At 40.5% G+C, this 12,726-nt stretch overlaps 1 protein-coding gene across 4 annotated transcripts in view; it reads left to right on the top strand.

The window, feature by feature from the left end:
• inpp4b (inositol polyphosphate-4-phosphatase type II B) overlaps window positions 1–12,726 on the top strand; it is a 195,604-nt gene that overhangs the window by 49,004 nt on the left and 133,874 nt on the right. For 3 of the 4 annotated variants that reach the window (XM_060873092.1, XM_060873090.1, XM_060873093.1), the window contains one exon: window positions 1,772–1,851. In XM_060873092.1, coding sequence (XP_060729075.1) covers window positions 1,772–1,851 — 80 coding nt within the window. Of the gene's footprint in view, window positions 1–1,771; window positions 1,852–11,511; window positions 11,699–12,726 lie in introns of those variants that run through there. The other variant, XM_060873094.1, reaches the window with a different exon arrangement.

The raw sequence follows: 12,726 nt of genomic DNA, 5'->3' as shown, positions 1-12,726 counted from the left end.
ACTAAATTTGTGCACGAGTAAGAATAAGAGCATTTTCCCAGAATTTTTCAGATTTTACAGAACATCAAAGTTTTGATTAAAAGGTAGGAAAACTGCGTTGGGTCATCAAACAAAACAAAAACAAAACAAACGTGTAGCCAATGAGCAGAAAAGGGCGTGTCTTGTCAATACGGGCGGAGAGAGTGTTCAGTGCGCATGTGTGACATTAGCAGAAAGCGGTTTTAGCAAAGCCTTACGATAAGGCAAGAAGTAGGACCCGTGTTAATATAGGATCAGCTTTCCAGCGCTGGAGAGAACTGAATGAGCGGGAAGTTGGCCGCATATTCACAGATTGGAGTTTCCCCGAGTCAATAACTCCTGAGCTAAACGCTGTTACTAGCAAAACACGGTTGCAGCTGCCTCTCTACATTACTACGATAGAAAAGAGGTGTTATTTGTGTAGTAACAGTGTTTAGCAAAGGCTTTCTTTCTTTGTTTCTATCCTTCTTGTCAAAGTTAAAACCGCTTTCTGCTAATGTCACGCATGCGCACTGAACACTCTCTCCGCCCATATTGACAAGACACGCCCCTTACTGCTCATTGGCTACACGTTCGTTTTGTTTTTTTTGTTTTTTGTTTTCTGAAGCATTTCTCAAATATCGGAGACCCCACCTTTAAGTGTAAATCCGTTCGTATCCAACTTGATGAATGAGACTCAATCAGATTGAAGAGGCTTAAAACGTGTTCACTTCTGGGTGATTATTAATCATTATTAAAGAACAAAGAATAAAACCGAACTATTAGTCGATTGTGAATACGAGTCCTTTATGATTATAGCAGCTCTTAGGTACAAATCTACAAAATCAGGGTGAGATAATTCCCTGATAGATGTTGAACAGAAACTGTTTTGAAGATGTATTGAAGTTATTACTAACGTTTTAGCATAAAGCACAGAAAATATGGAGGTGTGAGGCAAATAACGTTAACCACCAAGCCACTGTGTGCACCTAAATTTAACTCTATTCAAAGTTTAATCATAAACAGTGATAATATCCCAACTAACTAGGGTTTGTGCTATATTTTGGTTTGTTTCTGTGGAATGAGCTGAACTTTAGTCATAACAATGAATATTTTGGTAGGATTTGAACAGCAGGTGCTGTCTGACAGTGAGTAAGTCTGCACTTGACTTTCTTTATACATATATGTTGGTAAAGTCATAGCAAATAGCTATATATATATATATATATATATATATATATATATATATATATATATATATATATATATATATATATTGGGATTGTCGAGTTCCTTCTTTGTCAGGTTTCCTCATTTCCATCTCCATACAGAAGATGCACACATTCAAATGACCAACTGACATGTGGCTCTGTAGTAAAACCGAACATTACATGCTTTGCAGAAGTATTAGCGCTCAATGGAGCGTTAATTAAGATGTGCTGTAGCATGTATGCTAAAAACAGCGCAGGCCAACAGGAAGCAGAAACCGTTTCTTTTAATCTTGACGTACACCAGCGCCTCCACTTCCACTCAGCTCTGAGGAGAACATGAGGTTTTTTCTTTTCTGTTTTTTGCAAGCAGTGTTAAAATGTGCTTCAGACTCACTAAAGCTTTTGAAGAGCTGTTTTTTATTTGCTAAGCAAAGTGCATAGTTTGCATAAGCCATGTGCTTTTTAGGATATTTCTCGAATGGGTTGAATTTGCATATAGCTCTACACTTTGTATATTCTGTGGTTTGGTATTTAAACCCAATTCTTTTGTGTGTTTTCCACAGAGCAGTTTCCTGGGCAGTACTAGCTTCTCCGTAGCTGACCTTATCAAGTCAAAGGACCAGCAGCTTTCTCTCAGCCTAAGGTAAGTCCAAGTAGCCTGGAATTTCCAGCGCTTTAGTTTTTTGCGGTCAAAGATTAAGGCCAGATTTTTGCGCAGTCTCAAATGAATTTTTTGCAAGCTAGGCTATCCATGTACAAGTATACCTTGCACTCCAAGAATTCTTCCCTGAGCACGTTTCAGGCTGCTCTCGCACTCCTCTTTTATCACTTAAAAACAGTGCACTTTGGCTTGGTACAGTATGAGATCCCCCAAGGCGCTGCTTGTCAACCTAGCGTCTCTGATCAAAGCAAACAAAGATGACTGGAGTTCCTTCAGAGACCCGGCGACATGCTCCTTGTTTGCGTGTCGAGTTATTCTGTCACGACGCACACGCACCTGAGTAGACAGCTGGAGAGAGAGAGCGTCAACCACGTGTCAGAAGTGACTCAGTCAATTAGGGTATGCCGAGGAGGAGAGGGAGATAAAAAAACTTCAATGCACCTGATGCTAACAGGAAATGAGCAGATGCTAACAGCAAAGACAAAAAAAAAAACTGATACGATACTATAATATAAGCTCTAAAATCAAAAGAGCACTTTGTAATCCCTTGCATTACAATCTGAGGTGAATCACAATGCTAAATTGTGACAATAGTGATCAAATAAATTGCTCCATGTTGTGGGAACTAATCTGCAGTGCGGAAGAATCCTTAGGAAAGGTGAGGAAAAAAAAGAGATCTGTTATTAATAGTCAACAATTACATATTAGAAACACTTTTTAAAAAAACTAGATCTATTTCTTCTATTTTTTTCCTTTATAGAGCATTTGCAAATCTTAGTTTTTCTTTATGGCCCCCATATAGATTTTTGTCCTTGAATTTCAAATGCAAACTGAAAATAACTTTTGAGCCCGCTAAAGATAATACACTTGTGATTGTGTTTTATTCACATCCCATACATACACACCGATAGATAGATAGATAAATAGATAAATAGATAGATAGATAGATGGATAGATGGATAGATAGATAGATAGATAGATAGATAGATAGATAGATAGATAGATGGATAGATGGATAGATAGATAGGGTAGTGGGTGGATTTTGGGGTATATAGATAGATAGATAGATAGATAGATAGATAGATAGATAGATAGATAGATAGATAGATAGATAGAGTAGTGGGTGGATTTTGGGGTATATGGATAGATAGATAGATAGATAGATAGATAGATAGATAGATAGATAGATAGATAGATAGATAGATAGAGTAGTGGGTGGACTTTGGGGTATATGGATGGATGGATTGATGGATGGATGGATGGATTGATTGATCGATCAATGTATCGATGGATCAATGGATGAATTGGTGGATGGACGGATTGAAATGTATCAGAATAACACCTTTCCAGGAAGTGGAAACACTCTAACACTCACAAACACACACTCACCCACACTCAGATATGGCTAACGTGAGATTTTTAACATTGACACTTTTTTTTTTACCTCGCTCAGATGTTGAGGAGGCCTCGGTACCCAAATGTCTCCTCGAACACAATTATCCATAGAGATTGAAAGAGATCTCCATAACATCAATCCCAATCTGCCTCTGTGTCTCCTTCTCATTCCCCAATTCCCAGCTGTTCCCTCTCTCACACACTCGCAGTCTTGTCCCTGGACTCTTTCTCCACTTCATTTCTTCTTCCGTAGGTTTCTCGCCCATGTCCGTCACTGTTACGATCAGCAGGAACTACACAACAGATGTGTATGTGTAGGCGTATATGTATGTGTATTAACCGTGCTTCCTTTTTCTTCTCCCTTTATCACCATCTGTCTTTTGGTTATACTTACTGTGACATAGATAGAGATAGATAGATAGATAGATAGATAGATAGATAGATAGATAGATAGATAGATAGATAGATAGATAGATGATGGATGGATGGATAGATAGATAGATAGTTACTGAGCTGAAGGAAGTAACACACACACAAACTCACTAATTCATAAAGTTTGCTTTAGTCAAGAGTGAGATGGTGAGAAATGACATGGTGTCCATGTTATAAAATAATCAATAATGATATTCATTCATTCATTCATTCATTCATCTTCTACCGCTTATCCAAACTACCTCGGGTCACGGGGAGCCTGTGCCTATCTCAGGCGTCATCAGGCATCAAGGCAGGATACACCCTGGACGGAGTGCCAACCCATCACAGGGCACACACACACTCTCATTCACTCACACACTACGGATAATTTTCTCCACACACACAAGGCGGAGGCGGGAATCGAACCCCCAACCCTGGAGGTGAGGCGCACGTGCTAACCACTAAGCCACCGTGCCCCCCCCGATAATGATATTAAAAGTGAAATTAAATAGAATAATAAGGACATAATATAAAATTATCAGTACTTTGAATTAAGTAGAATTAGCTTTACAAGGAACAATAGCTCATCTTATAGTGAAAGTGACGTGACATACAGCTAAGTACGGTGACCCATACTCAGAATTTGTTCTCAGTGTTTAACCCATCCAAAGTGCACACACACACAGCAGTGAACACACACACACACACCGTGAACACACACCCGGGGCAGTGGGCAGCCATTTATGCTGCGGCGCCCGGGGAGCAGTTGGGGGTTCGTTGCCTTGCTCAAGGGCACCTCAGTCGTGGCCGGCCCGAGACTCGAACCCACAACCTTAGGGTTAGGAGGCAAACTCCAAACTGCGTAACCATTAGGCCACGACTGCCCCTAAACTTATACCCTCACTCTTATCGTGTACATGTGTCGAGCACGATCCAATAAAAATCTTCTCAGCGTCTCTAAGTACCTACTGAGATAAATTTCTGTATTGCTCACAGTAGAAAGCTGGAGGTGTCATTTTACTCACTGCCTTTTTCACAGACATGTACTGAATGTTAGAATTTTAAAGCTACATCCTAAGTGAAATTATTGTGTGTATTATTGAGGTTCACTTCGAGTTGTCGGTTCCTTATATTAGCACATTTTCAGTTTGTTCTTTAAACTGCTTTTCTCTTTGCAATTGAATATTTCTGAGTCCTTTCACTTTAGTTGCCATCTCACAGCTTTCTGGTTCATGGGTTCTCCTGAGTTTTCTGGTTTCCTCCTGTCTACTGTCTCCAATGGGTAAATTAGAGGACTGGAAATTCTGAAATGTTCTTGGCTGTGTGATGGGCGATTGTGGGGCGGGGTGTCGGGTTAGGGTGTGGGGTGGATATGTGGGTATGTGGTGTTCTGTGATGGACCAGTGTCCTGTCCAGGGTCAAATATGGTCTTCCCAGGATAAGCTCTAGAACCACGAAAATCCTCACTGTGAAAAAACAACGAATGAATGAGTGAATGAACAAATTAATGAAGTTATTTCAGAAATACTTAGTACACATTTAATTGGTTCAGCACGAAAGCTATTATAAGAAGTTCAAACACAATTATTTTAATGGGCATCACTGACTATAAAAAATCTTTTCTATCAAATCGAACCAGTTCTGGAGTTTTGTTCTGACGCCACACTTAACCAGAGACATAGTTACAGGAAGTCGTAAGTAAGCAACTAAGAGGGCATTTAAAGGGCAACCTAGAGGGCACGTCATCAGAAGGCAGTGTGAGGTTCCTCGTGTCATCCTCGTCTCCTCCCTGCGTCCTCATCGTATCGTCCCTTACTCCTCCATGTGTCCTTCCTGCATCTTCCCTCTGTCCTCCAGGATGCGGTAGCCTAGTGGTTAAGGTGCTGGATTACCAATTGTGGAAGGTTAGGAGTTTGATTCTCATGGCTGCCACTGATGGGCCCCTGAGCAAGGCCCTTAACCCCACAATTGCTCAGTTGTATAAAATGTATAAAAGTTGCTCTGGATAAGGGTTTCTGCTAAATGCTGGAAATGTAAATGTAAACGTGTCCTCCCAGAGTTTTCCCTGAGACACTATAATCACCTCTGCACTTAACTCTGCATCAGTCCATGTAAAGCATGTGCCTTTTTGGTACAAGTGTTTTCAGCATCGGTGAATGTTTTTCAGGCCTATTGTGGTGTTTTCTTTGAGAATTGGGTTCTCAATCAGTTGCAGCTAACCACAAGAGTAGCTTCACTTCCTGCCCTGTTTCACACATCCCTAACTCCTGTTACATCTCACCTTAGTCCGTTTCTCTGTCTGTGTGTGTGTGTGTGTTAATCATATTCCTTGGTTGTATCCGAGCTCATATACAAAGAGTCTGTGGTGTGATTTCTGAGTCTGACTCAGTTGCACTAAATGATGTATTTTAGTTGATGACTGCTGTTACATACGATCAACCGATGAAGCGATTTGGGGAAATTTCCGCAGCTTTGGCCTGCAGCCAATAAACCGGTCGGATGCCAAAACGCATACTTACCAGTGATGACTGTGATTGGTGCTAAATCAGAGTTTGCGTTTTGACTTAAATTGATTAAAATAAATGTATCATCAGTACTGTAATTCACTGGCAAATTTATTTCAAACAAACCTCGTCCCATCTATTCTGTTCATCTCTTACATTCTGCCACATGACAGAACACAAAACACCGCAGTTGTAACCGTGTAATGAGATTCTTGAAGCGTTGATCACCTGAATATCCAAAGATGTACAGTCTAATACCTTCCGCTAATGCGTGCGTAATACGTCAAATGAAGCAAAATTAATATGCACTATAGACGTGTCTTATAATTTGATCTTTCATCTTTTTTTTCACATCAACTTAGGCCATAAGTTATATAGAACAGTGTGCTTAGTGTATTATGTATTATCATCTATGACATTTTCTTTTTTTTAAATATCTGAAGTGGAAACATAAAAAAATCCCATTAATGTGCTTAAGTAGGAAGAATTGCTCAAGTTATTGCTTGGCCTAGATTCTGTTTCATCCTCCCTCTCTATCTCTTTCTCTCCCTCTCTCTTTCTCGCTTTCTGTCACAACAATATAGGCCAACACAGAGAAAGCAGTGGTTCCTTTAAATCTATCGTGGTATCACACAGAAATGCTTTTCCCTCTGTACTTTTTTTTTTTCAAGTAAATTTTTTCTTTTGACCGCAATACAGACGTCTCGATGCTCAGACAGTAGCAATACAGTGGCGCTCAGATCGACGCAGCCTTCCATCACAGGCATGATTTGACGACTCCTCTCTAGCAATGAGTCACGCTCTTCCGTCTGAGAAAATATTCTGCAAGCATGAAAGCCACGGCTGTATACTTTCACTAATAGCGTCGGTCTCTCTGTCTCGTATTTGCCTTCTCCGTCCTAAATCATGCGGTGGTTTTATGAGCACTGGCAAACCGTACGAGTCGCACTGGGGTACAAATGCATCAGCTTAATCTAGAGTGAGTATCGACTTCAGAGACGATGTCCTTACAGAAGCACGGGCATTAAATATACTCTAAAACTGCAGTGATATCCCGAGCTTGATACATTCCTCTACCGGCTGCTTTAAGAGACTGTGATAAATAAGGCCGAGCTGCTTTAGCTGATTCCTGTCTCACATGATTCGGGCTCGGCTCCAGGGATCGTGATGTAATATCTAAGATCAGCAGTTTTTCTGGACGACTACTACTACTGTTTTTTTTTTTTTTTTTTTTTTTCTTTTCATTGTTGTAGTTTAAATAAACCACATTCACTCTACTGTATAAAAGCTTACAGGACATTCTGTAAATTAGTCTAGAGATACTGGAAGTAGTTTGAACAATACAACATCAAAGACTTTTTAAGATTTATTTATTTATGTATTTATTTATTTAAGCATTCATATAGATGAGATAGATAGATAGATAGATAGATAGATAGATAGATAGATAGATAGATAGATAGATAGATAGATGGATGGATGGAGGGGTTGATGGTTGGCAGGGTAGATAGATAAACAGATGTATGTAAGGATAAATAGATGGTTGGCAGGGTAGATGGCTGAGTTGAGGGATAGATACATGAATGGATGGATGGATGGATGGATGGATGGATGGATAGATAGATAGATAGATAGATAGATAGATAGATAGATAGATAGATAGATAGATAGATAGATAGATAGATAGATAGATGCAGATGTCAGCATTATGATTCACCCCAGAATTTAAAGTTTATTTTTTTCATTTTTAATGAACACCTGTTTAAGTAAATGAAATGCTCATTTGGAGTCATAAGGTAAACCCACGATGTCGACTGCTTACGGCTCACAGGTTCATATTATTACTCTGTCCATATGGCAGCATCATTTCTGTGGCTAAGAGAGTAATAATAAGCACCCAGACCTTACAAGTTACACTTCCTGTTTAAGCGCTCATCAGAGGAGCAGTAAAGCCGGTCTGTAAGAACGTCACCTCTGTACTCACTCACTCTGCTAAATAACTGCCGTTTTAGTGAAATGTTCACAGTACGGTTACTAACAAGATGCTCTTTTTTCTGCCTCTGCAGCGGAAAGCGTCGTGAAGAAAAAATGAAACTTTAGTGCTTAATTGTTTGATTCGTTTGATTCATGTGAATCATATATCCTGAGTTGTGACTCACTTCAAAACAAACCTCAAAGAATCTCAGTCAAATTTCATTGTGTATCTGTTCAAGTGCCGCACAGTAACATCGCAATAAATATCAGAAAATACAAATCAGGAAAATGTATTCATTAAAAAAAAAAACCCACACTGTTCAACCGTTACACTGAACAGTGAGTCATCAGTATCTCAGTAGCTTCATGTCATGGATCAATCAGCCAGGGAGCTGGATCTAAATAAACACACAATACAAGGACTCGGATCCTTATAGCGCTGCTCAGAGCAGAGCTGGGATCAGTTGCACCGTGTCTCGCTAATTATATATCAGGATCCGTGAAGCAAAGATAGACTCTATATCAGCGCTGTCACTTTTAGAAATCTTATCTGTTGCAATTTGAGATGTTTTCCTAGGGGATGCACTTATTTCCAGGGATTTCAGTACAGCGTAACAGATATTGCGTCATCGGGCAGGCGTGGCCTATTTGATAATCTAACCCTAACCCTAACCCTAACCGTAGTTTTTGGTTGTTTATTTGTTTTCGAAAATAGCTTAACTGTAAGATAATAAAGCATAAGAGATATAAACTAGAATGTACATTTCCTGAAGAAAATGTGAATGGTGCTTGCACGTGGCAAGTTCTCCTCATCGTGCTGAGTGTTTTGATACAGTATATGACATGTCCATGTTGTGCTAACTTTTTGATTTCGCTTATTTTGGGGGCGGGGCTAGACGTGACATCACGTGACGTCATCAAAATACACATGAGGAAGTTTCCCTCATTGTTCTGATATATTCTGATATTGTCCTCATTGTTCTGATTGTCCATCGTGCTGAGTGTTTTGATATGTCACATGTCCATGCTGTAAAAAGTTTGTTGATTTTGCATATTTTGGGGGCGGGGCTGCGGCACAACCGAAAGGCCAGTCGGTACACCAATATAAAAGTTTGTTCAGAGTATCACCCTAAAGGAGCTGGCCGAGTTGAACCTCCAAAGTTTATAATGGGAGTCTATGGGAAAAAAGGACACTTTGAGACCCGGTACCGGAAGTACCGGTACTCGGATTGCTTAGAAAAGTAATAGCACACCTCTCCTCAATGAGCCGGTCAATTTGACACCTCATTCATGGGTCTAGGACAAAAGCTGAGGGACAAGTTACGCGCCGAAGTTTTGTCCGGAAGAGTATGCATGATAGTAAGAATGTTGCTTTGCAAGCGCCATTAAATATAAAATCTACCTGTATGACTGTTTTGTCCTTCATTATCCATCGTAGGTAGGTATGCTCTTTTTTGTGAAAGAGGGCGTTTTTCCAAGACCTCCAGAAACACGCCCACTTTACGTCGTGGTAACGGAATTGAGTGTATGTCGTTTTCCTAGAGCAATCAGACATTAGTTTGACCTTTGACCTCTGCCCTCTCACGTCGTTCCTTCTGTTTCATGTTAATGTTTTGAATTAAAGTTAATGAACGTGCGTTATCTGGTTGTACAAAGGAAAATGTCTTGTACAGTATAAACACACCTTTGCTGGGTATCTTCAATCCTTAGCAACAACATTTGAGTCCAACAAAGTTTGAGAAATGTTCTAGAAATTCTGTGAGCTCAAAGGAAAATCGTCAGGAGTACTGTAGAGATCACGGGGGCAATAAACTGCTCACGCTGCGTGTAGAAATGTTCAGAACGAAGCTAATCTGACAGAATCTCCAGCCAGCAGCCTCGTTCGTGCGTCTCTTTTTTCTTATCAAGCTGTAAAACCGAGCGCCCTGATTAGCGCCTTGCAGTCTGCTACGTTACCGCTGAACAACCGCAAGCACTCATCATTCTCAATGTGTCATCGAAATGAACTCCAAATACGGACTAGCTAAGATTAGCCAACGTGTTTGGAATAAAATACTACTAATTAATAATGATCTGGTCTGATCTATCCTCAATTTCTCATCATTTAAGAATTTCATTTATAAGACCTGATTTGAAATGGGTTTATAATCCATACACAACATCAGGCAACTATTTAGTTAGCTCATCATCATCATTATCATCATCATCATCATCATCATCATCAACATCAGCGCTAACATTATTTAACACTACTGTTTCTAACAAAAAAAAAAAGATCTTTATGCAGCTTGGGATCGTTTGTTGTTAAGTTTCCAACAATTCTGGACAAGGTCAGTCTTAGCATTACCTACAAAGACGAAGTCCTCTCTCTCTCTCTCTCTCTCTCTCTCTCTCTCTCTCTCTCTCTTCTCTCTCTCTCTCTCTTTGTCTCCCTTTCCCTCTCTGTCTTTCTATGTGCCTCTCAGTCTTTCACTATTTTTCTTGGGCTCTCTCATTTTCAGCAGTCTCTCTCTCTCTCTCTCTCTCTCTCTCTCTCTCTCTCTCTCTCTCTCTCTCTCTCTCTCTCTCTCTTTGTCTCCCTTTCCCTCTCTGTCTTTCTGTGTGCCTCTCAGTCTTTCACTATTTTTCTTGGGCTCTCTCATTTTCAGCAGTCTCTCTCTCTCTCTCTCTCTCTCTCTCTCTCTCTCTCTCTCTCTCTTTGTCTCCCTTTCCCTCTCTGTCTTTCTGTGTGCCTATCAGTCTTTCACTATTTTTTCTTGGGCTCTCTCATTTTCAGCAGTCTCTCTCTCTCTCTCTCTCTCTCTCTCTCTCTCTCTCTCTCTCTCTCTCTCTCTCTCTCCCTCTCTCTGTGTCTCAAACACCTGTAAAAAAGTGTGTATTTTTTCAACGTACAGATTTTTCAAGAAATTATTTGTCGTAAAAATGGTTCAGATCTAGACGTTTGCCCACAGTGTTTGAGATATTCTGTTCACTTAAGCATGGTAGTGTATGTGTGTGTGTGTGTGTGTGTGTGTGTGTGTGCTTGTGTGTGTTCCCAAGAAAGGGTTGGGCTTTCCTTTTGTCCTCGACTCTCGGGTCATCGTTTCATGTTTTACTTGCTGTTTGTTTCCGGTCCCCATTGGTGTTTTATTCTATTATGCAGCACTCTTTGGTGTTCCTCTTGTGCGACATGAAAGCCGCTGCAGGCCGACTCGCCCCGCGTCTGCGCTTTAGCTACACACCTACTGCTGAGATCCGATGTTGTGTACGTGTTTTGCACGCCGTAGCTTTCAGGACGAGCTGCTTTCTGTGCCTTTCTTTTACAGAGAGAGATATAATGATCGGTTTGAAGTCTTTCTGAGTAAACACGTACACCGTAATGACTGGCTGGATGACTGGTCGAGCGACACGGGCTGCGTTGTGAACGCACAACTTTCTCGTCTGTCAGCGCTTATTGATGGGCGTTTTCTCAGCCTTGGAGCACTCAGACAAAAGAAACAGCCCTTTTTAAAAGCAGACAAAAAGAGGATCGTCGAAAAACCGAAGCATCTTTAACTTGTTCTGTAAGTGATACACACCTTTGACACACAGATTTCATATCTAGAGGAATTGTGTGCTTGTAGTCGATTACGTTTAGATTGAAGCATTGTCTCAGAAACGATAATCAGGGCTTTAAAGAGCTTTATGAAGATGGTGGATGTAATGAAACAGATGCCGCTGATATACTGGACGTTATGATGGTGATGATGGAAAGAACCCGTTAGTCAGTAGTGAGCTGTATGAATTGTTCAGCTTAAATAAAACTCGACTTTTCCACACAGAACTAAGCTACTTTTTATGTTTGATTAAACTCTCCTGGCCTGTGCGGCGCTGCCGTGTTTCTGTCTGATCCCTAAAGGGCAGCGTTACAAATCTGTGCTGTTCCTACACAGGCTAATGAAGACCTGCTGGAGATTAATTACAGGTGCTTTATTCTCTCTCCTGACACTTTTTTTTAGAGCAGCGTCTTCTAAATCTTCTAAAACCCAGAAATATGAGATTTTTACTGCAAATGTGTGTCGATTTATTTTTCCCAGCCTGCTTTTCTCTAATGTTTGTGGTTTAGAACGGGTTCATGCCAGCTGTGTGGGTTTACTAACACAGTAACGTGTGTGTTCCTAGAATTAACCTTAACCCAGTATCTCTCTCTCTCTCTCTCTCCCCCTCACTCTATTCTTATCTGTGTGTCTCTCTGTCTTTGGTTTCTCTTTTTTCCCTCTGTATCTGTCTCTCTCCATTTTTTTCTCCCTGTCTCTTACTTATTTAGTTATTTATTTTTTCTTTCATTATTTTCTTTTTGTCTCATTCTTTTTCTCTCCATCTCCGCTCTCTCTCTGACTCTCTGCTGTTATCTGTCTTTTACAATCTCTCTCTCTCTCTCTCTCTCTCTCTCTCTCTCTCTCTCTCTCTCTCTCTCTCTCTCTCTCTCTGTCTCTCGTTATCCATTTGTGTGTATTTTTCTGTCCCTGGTCTCTCTCTCTCTCTCTCTCTCTCTCTCTCTCTCTCTCTCTCTCTCTCTCTCTCTCTTTCTCTTTCTCTTTCTCTTCTCTCT

This window comes from Tachysurus vachellii, chromosome 6, assembly GCF_030014155.1.
Source record: "Tachysurus vachellii isolate PV-2020 chromosome 6, HZAU_Pvac_v1, whole genome shotgun sequence".
In the NCBI taxonomy this organism is placed as follows: Eukaryota; Metazoa; Chordata; class Actinopteri; order Siluriformes; family Bagridae; genus Tachysurus; species Tachysurus vachellii.
This window is presented reverse-complemented; position numbering and strand designations above follow the sequence as displayed.